Raw genomic sequence first — 12,257 nt, 5'->3', positions numbered from 1 at the left:
GATGAAGTAGCCTTGATGCTGCAAGTCACCCCAGGTTCTCCTTACTTAAGACTTTATTTAACAATCAGGCCAGGGTCCGACTATTCCTTTGAGAGGTAAGGGCATTCTTGAAGGCTTAAGATGATGATTACGTCTCTCTATCACAAATAATAATTCAAAACACTTGAACCCTCTTGAATCCTCACAGAAGTCTGGTACCAGTATTTTAAAATAGATATTTTTTTTCTTCAGGGAGAAAAAGGATTTACCATGTTGCAATTTCTTCATGATGATCTCATAACCAACTGAGGAAAGGGGCAAGACTTTGCTGCCACAGTCTAAAGTGGTTACAGCTTGGAAACTTACCTGTTTTTCACAGTACTTTGCTGAGGGAACATAGAAATGCAGTCTGCCCTTTCTGTAAGACCTGGAGCTGTACTCAATGGCTGCAGACAAGCCTCTTTGCTCTTTAACCCTCAACTGAACCATGGGTGTGAATCTCAGAAGCTGAAGCAGAACTCTTATCCTGCTTCAACTGGGTCAGCTTTTCTGAGGACGGCAAAGCGAATACAGTTTTTCAAAATCCAGACGCTGGGGGAGAGGAGTGGGGGGCAGGTACAATCGATTATGTAGTCTGTTTATTTGCAAAATCTTATAGGTGGATTTGTCCCTTTGGTACATGTTTTTAGCTGCTGACACTGAGCTGGAAAAAGGGAAGCCCAAGGCTATTCTGCTGTCTGTAGATTCAGCCATGACCTCTAACTGCAAGACAAGAACCCAATGTCCTAGCTGAGTTACTTTGAGCAAGCTGGGTCTGAGTGCTAAGGCTGTCATTCCTTCCACTAGAGTATTCCCAATGGCTAATGAGCTGTGGGGTAACAGCTTGGTTATTTTATCCACATCTGCTTTAGCAACAAGCTGAAAGTCATTACCCTCTAGATGACTGCTAAAAATAGTTGGTTTAAAACAAAAAACCCACTATTATCACAAAAAAACAACAACAAAAAAAGAAAATCCCTAACCCACTCCTCCAATAAAACCAAAACCAAATCAGAAAACAAAGAGGATGGAAATACTCTGAACAAAGCACAGCTTCATGAAAATCTACCTGTCAAGTTCATGTGCACAATATCCATTACTAAAAAACTCCTGTAGGCAGTGCTTGATAGATGGTATGTAGGGAAGACAGACAACAATCTACTGTGCTGTTTTCTTTCTTCCTTTTTTCCCTTTTTTTTTTTTTTTTTTTTTTTTTTTTGTAGTATTTAACAGCCTACAGCACAAGATTGAGTGCCAGGGAAGCATGGGCTACTGAGGAGAAAATATTTTATCAGTAGAGGCAACACAACTGTCCATTCCTGCAGAACTTATTCTCTGCTATTCTTTGGCTCTTGCTGTCCTTACAAAACTATTTTTCATTGACTGAAATCTCTCCCATCCTGAAATACCAACACTGACTGAAACTTAAGATCACAGTACAAGCAGCTATTTTCTTTCCTAAGAAGCAGTAATAATTGATGTAACTTAAACGGAAAAACATCAGAATGTTTTTAGTAAAATATTAAAAAGAAAGGAAGTTTGTTTCCTTTATCAACTATTTTTCTTATTTACTTTGAAGGCTGTTTCTGCACAGTTCTGAGATGGGTCTTTACAGAGGCTAGCAAATCAAAGTTCAGGGGCAGAGGAGGAGCTATGAAATTAGAGAATGCGTTTTGTGAAGACTTGTGTGAAACTTGCAGTTCAAGGCTATGCTATTACAAGGGTAATATACAGGGCTGTCTTGGCTTATCTATCTTCCATCCACAGAAATGTATGTGTATATAAACAGCTATCTGCAGGCACCTGGAAATAATAAGCAGCTGAGTTATGAAAGTGACCTGTTTCACCAAAAATTATTGTTAAATACACAGTGCAGTCTGGGAGAGGGTTTTAAGAGATTTACCATCTCAAAAAGATGACAGCAAGGTAGCAGAATCAATTTTATGATTTGGGATGTACAAGTTGAACTTATAAGTGTACCAATATGTTTATTTTACTACCAGGCATGCTGAAATGCTCTGAAACTTTTGAGACTTTAGTCTCGAAATACTCTTTTAGTATTCATGTTATCTTTATTGCATTGTAATACAGTTTGACAAAGGGAAGCCTAAAAATTGGTGTAACTGATGCTACAATAATGGTGCAGTCTGCTGCATACAGTGATGCTACAGTTATGGAATAAATGTACTTTAAATGATCCAGGGAGACAAGCCCTTTGTCCTACCACCAGAGGTGATATATTATTTGCTAATATATAATACCAGCATTTGGAAAAGTTTCATTGCCAGCTGCTTATGTAAAATGACCTGTATAGGACAGAAACAGGTTCCCAGTATGCTATAATTAATTTATTTGCTTTTAGTGTTTTGGAAACTAGCAGCATCTTTCCACTAAGGAATGTGGTGCATAGCTCACAAATTATTTGTCCTGTCCTCTAACATTGTTTAAGCTGGGGGAGGAATGGAAAGAAAATCTTAACTTTGTCCAGCTGTTTATAAACTCTTGCAAGACAAAAAAAAAGCTACAAAAAAGCTACAGCTGTATGTTAAAATAATGTATTTCTCTGTTTATACTGGTGTTTTACAATATATAAGGCAACCAATTTAAAAACATTTTCTCCAAGAAATCCGATCAGAATAATGAACCCTATGTGATCACAGGGAACAGATTGAAGTGCGAAGTGGTACATGCAGGATATCCTTCAGAGGAGTGCTGACAGTCCCTTGAGATGTGGTTCATTTATTTCTGGTTTTTTGGCTGTGAGGCAATGTACAGTGCTACCAGACAGTAGATAGTCCCTCCTATTGTCAGAGCCATTGTGGTCCGGTAGAGCATCCTATCTGGATATCCTCGCTTCAGGTGTACTGGCAGCCCATCTGATCTCTGTGGGAAGAGTTCAAGGAGAAAACAAGCAAAAAAGAAATTAACACCCATACTGAGGTCATTAAGGAATAAGCTACCTTGAGTAAATTAAGAGACTTCCGAGAGGGAAACCTCCTGACTAACAGGCTCACTACAACCAAGTGTATTTTGGCCAGCAAGACAAATGCGAAGGCAAGTTAATTTTGTTAGCCAAAGCTGTTAAGTGCAAGCAAAAGAATGTATCTTGAAATATTTCTCAAGAGGACCTGGATGGGAAAAGTGTCACTAACAACAGAATGTGAAAAGATATGTATAAAAAATTATTCACCAAGTCAGACTGACACATTCCAAATGGAAGTGGCATGTAAGAGAGAAAAGGCAACATTATATAAAGCACATTCTTGATGGTTAAAAAAAAAGCTTAACTGATTTGTTTTAAGGAAAGTCTTACATTTAGAAATTCTATAGCTAACTGGCTTTGAAAACGTCACTGTGCTGCTCTTATACTGCACTATAAACAGCTTCAGCAACATTCAAGTTATTATGCACAAAACAGGAACGATTTGCTTTGCTCATCCACATCTGCTTTAAGGCATACTCAGATTCCCAGAGAGAAAATGCTTCCAATAGTCAAATAATTCAACAACCAATTTCTGAAGTCAGCAAAAAGACAATGCTACTGCATTTATCCACTTTCTGTATTTATCTCCTATGCAAGATATATATATATATACACTTTGTAGTATAGTACAAGTACACAGATAATACTGTACGTGACAGTTTCTTGACTAGACTTTGCAGAATTCAGGCATTGTAGAATGGCACAAGTAGTTAGCTATGTTAAAATAAGGACAGATATGTCCCATTCTCCATTTTTCTTTAAGCTACCCTCAAAGTTGTCATTACCTGAAAAATTTTCTGTAGATCTGGCACCTTGTTTGTACCCAAGAAAGGATCACTTGCTGGTAAACCTGGAGCAGGTTTACTTGTCCCAAATATTGGATCTGGGGATTCAGTGGGAGCTATTGGTTTGAGACCCTGCATAAATAAAATTAAAATATCAAAGTATATCACACTTGCAAATGTATGAATTGTCACATTAGGCAGGCACACTGCCAGTCAGTACAAGGATACATTAAAAAGAGTATTTATCTGGTATGAAGATTCGTGACAAACACATTGCTGGCCCACCGGTATCTCAGCGACAACGTGGGGTCAGAGCTTAGCAAGGAAAATAGCAGCCTCCTTTCCACTTTCCTCATGGCATGAATTTATAGCTGTTATTTGTCTGTGCTCGTACTTGGTCCAAATTACTGCTTCTATTACTTACACAGACTATCTAGGACTCTCTCTGAGCAGTAGGATTAGGATCAAGGGTCAGGGTGAGGAATAAGTTTTACCTCCTGCAAGCAGTAACCATAAGTAACTGGGCCTTAAATAATTTGGATATATAGTTTGGGGGTTAAAAAAAATGAGGATCTTTTGTGTCATACGTAAGTTGTAAGTGGTGCTCAAGGCCCTTAAGAATCCCTGACAGAGTGGATATTTTGTGCAGGTGTAACTACATCCTATAGTTCAGATGTTGTTTCAACTTCCCATACCCCAGTGTACTCCCCACGAGCAGCACAGCTCAACTTCCTTTTGGTTCACAAGGTTGTACTCTACATTTGCCATACCTAGAAACTACATAATTCAGTTCTGTTATTAAGGGCACAAAGTCACAGCCAATATGAGGTGGCCTCCTTACCTTTATTACTGCAATTAGATTTAACAGTTATGTCTGGACACGTGGCAGTGATGTTTTACATGATGGCTCTCAAACCAGCTGTAAGTTTTTTTCCTAACTTGCCACAGAAATCAAAAGCATTGTACAGTTAGCTTAATGCAACAGGTTTTTGTTACAAACAGAGGCAGCCATGGGTCAAGTTAAGACTGCACTGAAATTCTGGTTTCTGTTCAAAGGACTAGTTGATGCATTTGGTATTGAAGAGGACTGTCTGACAGTATTTGGAGCTGGAAGCAGACTGGCACTTTTTCTTTTGTGCCAACCATAGACCAGACATGTGTTTTCCTCATGCAAATTCTCTGCTACAACGGGCATCTTCAGCAGAAAAAACAGATTTCTCAGCCTCCCAAAATATCCTGTAGAATGGTCATCAGTGCTGTACCCTGAAAATGTGGGTTCAGCTTCCCACTCTTCTAGTGCCTGACTGAATATGAGAATCCACTTGTGACCCTTCTGATTACATTTTGAAAGGCAGCAGCAAAACTGAATTTCTTGGTCCATTCAGTAACTAATGCCTTCCTACTGAGCAGGCTTGCACAGAAGGTAAGTGCTGCTGAATTATTTAAGACCAGTGACCAGTTCTGGCCACAGTGCTATGAAAGAAGCATCTAGGGAATGATTATTAGGCAGGGGAAGTTACTAACTATATATTCCAAGGCTAAGTACCAGCTACATCCAAGGCCTTGAAGAAAGCAATTTTGGACAAGGAGTTTGTCTGTAGGAACTTTAAGTATTTTATCAGATTTGTCTTTAAAAAGTTGGTGATTTGACAGAAATAACTACAGAACAGATGCTTACATTAAATGTGCAGGTGACTTCTCCAAAGCTTTTCCTGCCTTCTTTATTGTTAGTATCGCAGCAAATGTGAAAATGCACATCTTTCCTGTGCCTTAAAGTTTCCAGTTCTGAATCTCCCTTTTGCCTTCCTGAAAGCCCAGTGTTTTCAGGGCCATCTAAAAACTTCAATAGTTAGTAAATCAACAGCTGTAAGTTATTGCATACTTTTTCAGCCTTCAGAAATATATTCCTGTTCAGAGAGTTGAGAGGAGGAAGAGCAGGAGCGGTTCTACAGGAGCCACAGCAGAGTCAGACCTGACTCAAGTGACAAACTTCATTGTGAAATCAAATGGAACCAGTTCAGAAAACTCACATAATCTTCAGTGTACTGGTGTAAATTACTTCCAAATCAGCATGGTGCCACTTAAGAACACCACACAACAATTTAAATAAAAAACATTAATGTGGTTCACTGGTTTCAGGAAAGAGTACAACAAAACACATGCTGCAGAAAGGATACAGTTCAGTTTGCTTAATGCAAACAGCTGCATTAATTAGAGTTCCTCACCAATGTAAAATTTCACTTGAATTCCGTCCATGAATTATGAGTCTTGGCCAACCCCGACCAAGCTCAGTTAACTTAGTGCAAATGTGGCTGTTCCAACTTGGCACTTGCCTGTGGTTATTGAGAGAAAGTGGCAAGTGTTTTACCTTAAAATACTTGCTGGGTGTACAATACTTTTATAGTATTTAAACCCAGCTTACTAAGCTTAACATGGCTGATGAGAAATTCACATGTAATGTAAAGGCTGAATTTCACTGCTTAAAATTTTTAAGAACTGACACACCTTAAATGACCCTTGGTCACTGTATTTAACACTACTAAAACCTCAGGTTTGTTTAATGACATCAGTGTCTCACTACACTCAGGATAGTACTTACAATTAATGCCTCAATATATTTGACCTAAGCTTCATTTTAACAAAAAAGTTAATCATTGGTAATTCTTCTTCTGATATTCAAGTATTAATATTTTATTTTTAATCACTATAACACGATTTTTTCCAAGTCTTGGACAAAGTACAGCAGCTCTAGTTATGTAGAAGAGTCAACATCAGCTGATTTCATCAGCACGCTACAGCAATGACTTTCTCAAATGCTGAAGTCCTCAATGAAAGGTCAAGACATGTAGCTAATCCAAAAGAGCAAACAGAATTTTCTGTCTACCCTTCTGTAGAGTGTTTATTTTCCTGTCAGAGGTCTGAAGATTTTAGGGCCCAATGTATCTGTTGCTTGGCCTTCAGGCTCTAAGTTGAAACAAATTTACACCTTGCTAGTATGAATTTGTAAGTTAGATTTACATTTTCCTGACAGCAAAAATAGTTAACGATTTGGAGCATAATGTAATGGAAATAGCAGCAATCTTACATTTTTAAATGTACGGGGAGTTACTCAAACAGATCTGAGAATGAGAATGGGGAGAAAACCAAAGTAAGGGCCAAAGGGAAATGGGAAAGTTACTCTGAGAAAACAGTATTTCAGAACATGCATTGACGTAACTTCTATGAATCCACTGAACCTAGACGCTTCTAAACTAAGTAGCAGTAGCAGTCCTTCACAGTAGAACACACCCCACTGGCTAAAGTTAAATATATTTCTTATGACTAACACAAGGCTTAGGTAAAACCACTTGAGTCTTTCTTTATACTGGGATGATGATCCAGTGGCAGTGATTTTGTGTACGCGTTAAGTATTACCTAGGGCATAAAAGTTTATATATTATAGATTCTCAACCAACTCTTAAGCAATTCACATTGTCTAAAATCAAAGATCTGCTGCTCATGGCGGGGGGGGGGAGGTTTAAATAGCTACAAGCAAAATAAGTTGTACCAAGTGAAGATAGTGTAGTACAAGTAAATTTCTGCTAGGATCATGTTCAGTAGAGGAACTAAGGAAAAATTAATATACTTGTCCACATCTGACACTATTTGAAACTGGTCCCAGTGCTTGTACTTTAAACTCTTTGAATTAATATTTTTATTGAATTTGTAATGGTTATGGCAGTCATTATCCTCCTAAATATGAGTAGTTTTGGAACTATTTCACTCCTCAGCTAGCTAAGGAAGTGCCCATTTATTCAAAGAAGATAAATTGTTCAGACTACTTTATACAATTTTGTTAAAAGTAAAATTAAGTCTTCTAAGCATGCTAAGTCTGAGATGGAAAGAATAATGTGGATTTCAAGCTAAAGAGATGTTTGTTAGCATAAGCTGTTAGTTATGTTATTGTCAGCAAAATAATTTCTGAAATCCATTTAGACTGATATTTTGCAAGCCCACAGTAGGCTTAAACCTGCAGCAAAACAGTTCTCTATTGGGAAGTACCATAATGTAACAGGACAGAAGAGAATTACTATACTGCATATTTTACCATGGAGAATTTGAATGGCAGGATATCTTCACTTTTCCAGAAACATCAAAATAAATAGAAGCATAAAAAGAAACCCATTTTGATCAGCTATAGCTTTAATAAATGAAATCAATAGGAAAAAATTTACTTTGTTTTGGACTTAACACCTTAACACTCATGGGATTACCCTTATATTTCAATTGCTGTTTATTGAAAACATTTTCAGCAGACTGATGCATCTAAATGTGTGAACTGGGAATTTAGTCAAGCTTGGAGGGGGGGGAAAGGAAATTCTACAAAAAAGCTGGCATAATAACATTGTAAAAAGGGATTGAAAGTAACTTTTAAAAATGCAGTTTCCAGAAACAAGGTTCTTTACTGTTTAGGCTTGAAGCCCTTCCCTGTTCCTTCCCCAAGCCTTTGCTCTCCACTATATAAATGAAGTATCAATGTTTATTTCTCTGAACATAATTTTGTCTAGAGAGGTAAGAAGTGCCCCAAACACTGTAACAGTGCTGGATATACTGCTACTGTATAGGCGAACATTATTCTGCTAACTTCCCTTCCTTGTACCCCTGACTCCCGATAGCTATCCAGGAAGCCTCACCTCAGTGTTTATTTAAGATCCTAGGGTAATTCAGGATGGAAGGGCCCTCTAGTGCTCTTTAGTCCAGAGCAAGGTGACACCAAGTTGGTGTGGGTTTTGAAAGCTTCTGAGGATAGAGCGCACAACTTCCCTCTCCGGGCAGCTGCTCCATTGCCAGACTCTTCCCACCATGAACGTGTCTTTCCTTCTGTCCAGTCTGAACCTCTCCTCTTGCAGTTTATGCCTGGCATCTTTTGGCTTCTCACCATGGACTGCTGTGCAAAACCTGGCTCCATCTTGCAAACCTCAGCTGGCTGCTAACCTCCACTGAACTTGCTCCAGTTGCCACTCCCACAGCAGGAGGCAGGGGAGAGCATTGCTCTCCTCATCCAACAGCTCACAGGGTGATACAGCCAAGAGGCTGCTGGCTTCCTGCCTGGCAGTACCTCCAAATCTCCAGCTGCCACCAGCCCCCCAGTTGCCACCCCAAAACCCTGCAGGGGCTCTTGCTTTCTGCACAAGCAATGGTGCCATTTTTCCATCGTGGAAGTTCAACAGCATTCCTGGCAGATAATTTCCACACTCTTGACAGGTCCCTTTGGATGGCAACTCTACTTACAAATGTTTTGAGGTCACTCCCTTGGTGTTTTCTGTAAACTTTACAAGAGTGCACTCTATTGCTGGGTCCAGGATAAAGTCCTGCGGTAACCTGCAGCATTCCACTTGTTAGGAGCATCCTGGTATAGTATGAGCCATTAAGCACTGTATTCAGTCTGATCACCAAGTTCTCTTAACTTAAAAAAAAAAAACTTTAAAAAAAGAAAAGTTGTGTAGTTGTCCTGGGACCCTTGAAATAATCTGAGATTTTACAGCTGCTTCACATGATATTCTTGCTTGCAGAAAATGATTGGATTTTCCAAGTAAAACTCTCACAGTCAAGGATTCCCAGGAAAACAGAACTGTAAAGTAGGTTGCTAACAGAATTAACAGGCTAAGAATGAAATAGAGTTGTGTATCACAATTAGTCTACAAGAATGTAGTGACTTTAACTAATTTTGGTCACTTTTTAAAACTAATTTATTGGGAAGAAGACCAAACATAACTTTGATTTGCTTTGTGTGTGTGCATCTGTATCTACATTTTTTTCTTAAGACTTGTGTTGTTTAATCAGATGGTTGCTTTTTGGAGGCAGTTCTTTGAAAGGGTGACTTTTTAAAAATCATTCTTATAGCTCTTAACCTCCAGTTATAGAGTTTTTTGAGGGTTTTTCTTAAAGTGTAAGAACTTAGTTTTTTCAAACTTTACTCAGAAAATGGAACATGGTGTAACAACCATGCTGCATTTTTCCCATGATAAAAATCACAAAATTAAAATTACAAATCTTCCTAGTATTACTTAGGAATTTATGCTGACATACAGAAAAGCAAACAAGTTCTGTGACTTATTTTCACCAATATGAACTCTCATGTCTTGAAATGATTGATGTACTTGGGGCTCATTCTGCCCTCATTCGGATTTGCTTTGCTCCTGAACAATTAACCAAGTACCTTCACTAGGCAGTGTGACAAATATAAGCTTACTGAATGCCATCTTTAACCTCTACATGCTTATTTACTAAGTTGGCGTGATACAGAGGAGAGGCGAGTTTCCAGTTTGCATTAAACAAACTTTCACGGATTTGTATCCTCCTGGGGAAGGGTTTTAATGCTTTCAGTAACTGGGGATTTTTGTTGCATGCATGGACCAGAGAGACCAGAGACCAGTGCTGTTTGCATTTGCCAGCTGCAAGTTAAAGTACCATGTCCAGTTCTGGGGCCCTCACTTCAGAAAGGACACTGAAGTGCTGGAGAATGTCCAGAGAAGGGTAATAGAGATGGGGAAGGGTCTGGGGCACAAGTGTTGGGAGTGTTTAACCTGAAAAAAAGGAGGCTCAGGGGTCACCTTGTCACTCTCAACCCGCTGGAAGGAGGGTGTAGCCAGGCGGGGGTCACTGTCTTCTCCCAAGCAATTAAAGACAGGATGACACGAAATGGCCTCAAGCTGCGCAGGGGAGGTTTAGGTTGGACATCAGGAGGAATTCCTTCACAGAAAGGGAAATCAAATATTGGGATAGGCTGCCGGGAGAGGTGGTGGAGTCGCTGTCCCCGGGGGCGTTTAAGGAAAGCCTGGACGTGGCACTCGGTACCTTGGTCCATTTGACACAGAGCTGCCTGGTCACTGGCTGGACTCGATGAGCTCGGAGGTTCTTTTCACCCTAACCGATCCTGTGATTCGGTGATTTTAAAACCCCGCCAGGCACTGTCCAACACCGGAGCAGCCCTCTGTAACGGAAGCTCGTTAATTTCTTGCTCTAACCCCCAGTACGTCCCAAAGCTGACTCAAGGGCTGCAGGGTAGAGCGCGCCGGAGTCCCGTCTCGCCCAAGGTCACGCGAGGGGCCGGATACGTTCGGTGCCCGTGGGGGCGGCCGATTCCTGCCCGGCTCCACGAACTCCCGCGGTGTCGCAGCCGCCGCCCGCCTGCGGGATGTTACCTGCGGGGTGTTACCTGTGGGGTGTAGGCGGCGGCCGCCGTGGCCCCGACGAGGCGCTGCGCGAAGCCGCTGAACTTGTAGTACATGGTGGGCCGGGGCGGGCACCGGCTGCGACGGCTCGGCCGAAAGGACCCGCCCCGCCCGCCGCCGGCGTTCTGGCGACGCCGTAACGTTCAAGGGCCCCACCGGCTCAGGGACGCCTGCGCGGGAAGGCGCGGAAAGAATGAGACAAAAAAAAGAAAAAAAAAAGTCCGAACAATTACAGCAGCCGGCACCAAAACAGTGCGAGCTCGCCTCGCCCAAGCACGCCAGCCGCTCGCGGAAAATCCAAGTCGGCGACACCGTCCAGTCAGGCAGAAAAGGCGACAGCCCCTAGGCGGTGGGAGGGGCCTGGTTCGCGTCAGCCAATCGGCGCAGGCGGGAGCTGGGGCTCCGCCCACAGCGGGGCGGGGGCGCGCGGGGCGTGGTCCCCTCTGGGCTCCGCTCGGGGCGCGGGGTGAGAGCAGCGCTGTGGTGGGCCTGGCCGGGCCGGGCCGGGCTGGGCTGGGCTGGGCTGTGCTATTCTGTGCTAGGCAGCCAGCTGGTAAGCACAGTCACACAGGCTGGGAAATACCGCCGAGAGCGTCGCGTCCAACCTTTGAGCGGTCACACCGTGTAACTAGACCAGGGCACTGAGTGCCACGACCAGGCTTTCCTAGAACGCCTCTGGGGTCGGTGAATTCATCACGCTCTCAGGGAGACCATTTCGGTGCCCAATCACTCTTCGTGTGAAGAAATTCCATCCTGCACCTCCCCAGGCGCAGTTTGAGGTCATTTCTTCTCGTCCTGCCGCCTGGCAGAGGCAGCCGACCCCCACCTGGCTACAGCCCCGCTCAGGGAATTGTACAGTGACAAGGTACCCCCGCGGCCTCCCTTTCTGCTCCCTAAACACCCCCCCGTTCCCGCAGCTGCTCTCACAGGACATGTGCTCCAGACCCTTCCCCATCTCCACTGGCCTTCTCTGGGCACGCTTCGTGCCTTCATGAATTGAGGGGCCCAGAACTGGACACAAAACTCAATGTGTCACCTCACCAGTGCAGGGGAAGAATCACTTCGCTGGTCCTGCTGGTCACACTATTGGTGATACAGGCACACTCGAGAAAGACACTGAATATTTATTTCAGACTTGCACAAGCCTGGGTCCTCGGTGGTGTTCACAAATTGAGCACACCATTGACCAATTGGCTAGAGGTTATTTACTTCTCTTATTATTTAGTATTCTGTTGTCTATTTATCAATTATATTCTT

The 12,257-nt window shown here is 42.1% G+C and overlaps 1 protein-coding gene across 3 annotated transcripts; it reads right to left on the bottom strand.

Annotated features, from left to right (window-relative positions):
• Positions 1 to 664: 664 nt before the first annotated feature.
• LOC134042674 (cytochrome c oxidase subunit 7A-related protein, mitochondrial) lies at positions 665 to 11,493 on the bottom strand. 3 transcript variants are annotated; one of them, XM_062490368.1, is made up of 3 exons: positions 10,985 to 11,493; positions 3,787 to 3,918; positions 665 to 1,669 (listed from the first exon to the last, which is right to left on the bottom strand). In XM_062490368.1, exons 1-3 carry the CDS (start codon positions 11,054 to 11,056, stop codon positions 1,652 to 1,654), a joined length of 222 nt encoding a protein of 73 aa, XP_062346352.1. In that variant the 5' UTR covers positions 11,057 to 11,493; the 3' UTR covers positions 665 to 1,651. The 3 variants fall into 3 exon arrangements, with proteins under 3 accessions (XP_062346352.1, XP_062346350.1, XP_062346351.1); XM_062490366.1 differs by lacking the exon at positions 665 to 1,669 and adding an exon at positions 2,558 to 2,901; XM_062490367.1 differs by lacking the exons at positions 665 to 1,669; positions 3,787 to 3,918 and adding an exon at positions 2,558 to 2,901.
• Between the last annotated feature and the right edge of the window lie 764 nt (positions 11,494 to 12,257).

The sequence above is a fragment of the Cinclus cinclus genome, chromosome 3, assembly GCF_963662255.1.
Source record: "Cinclus cinclus chromosome 3, bCinCin1.1, whole genome shotgun sequence".
Taxonomy (NCBI): Eukaryota; Metazoa; Chordata; class Aves; order Passeriformes; family Cinclidae; genus Cinclus; species Cinclus cinclus.
This window is presented reverse-complemented; position numbering and strand designations above follow the sequence as displayed.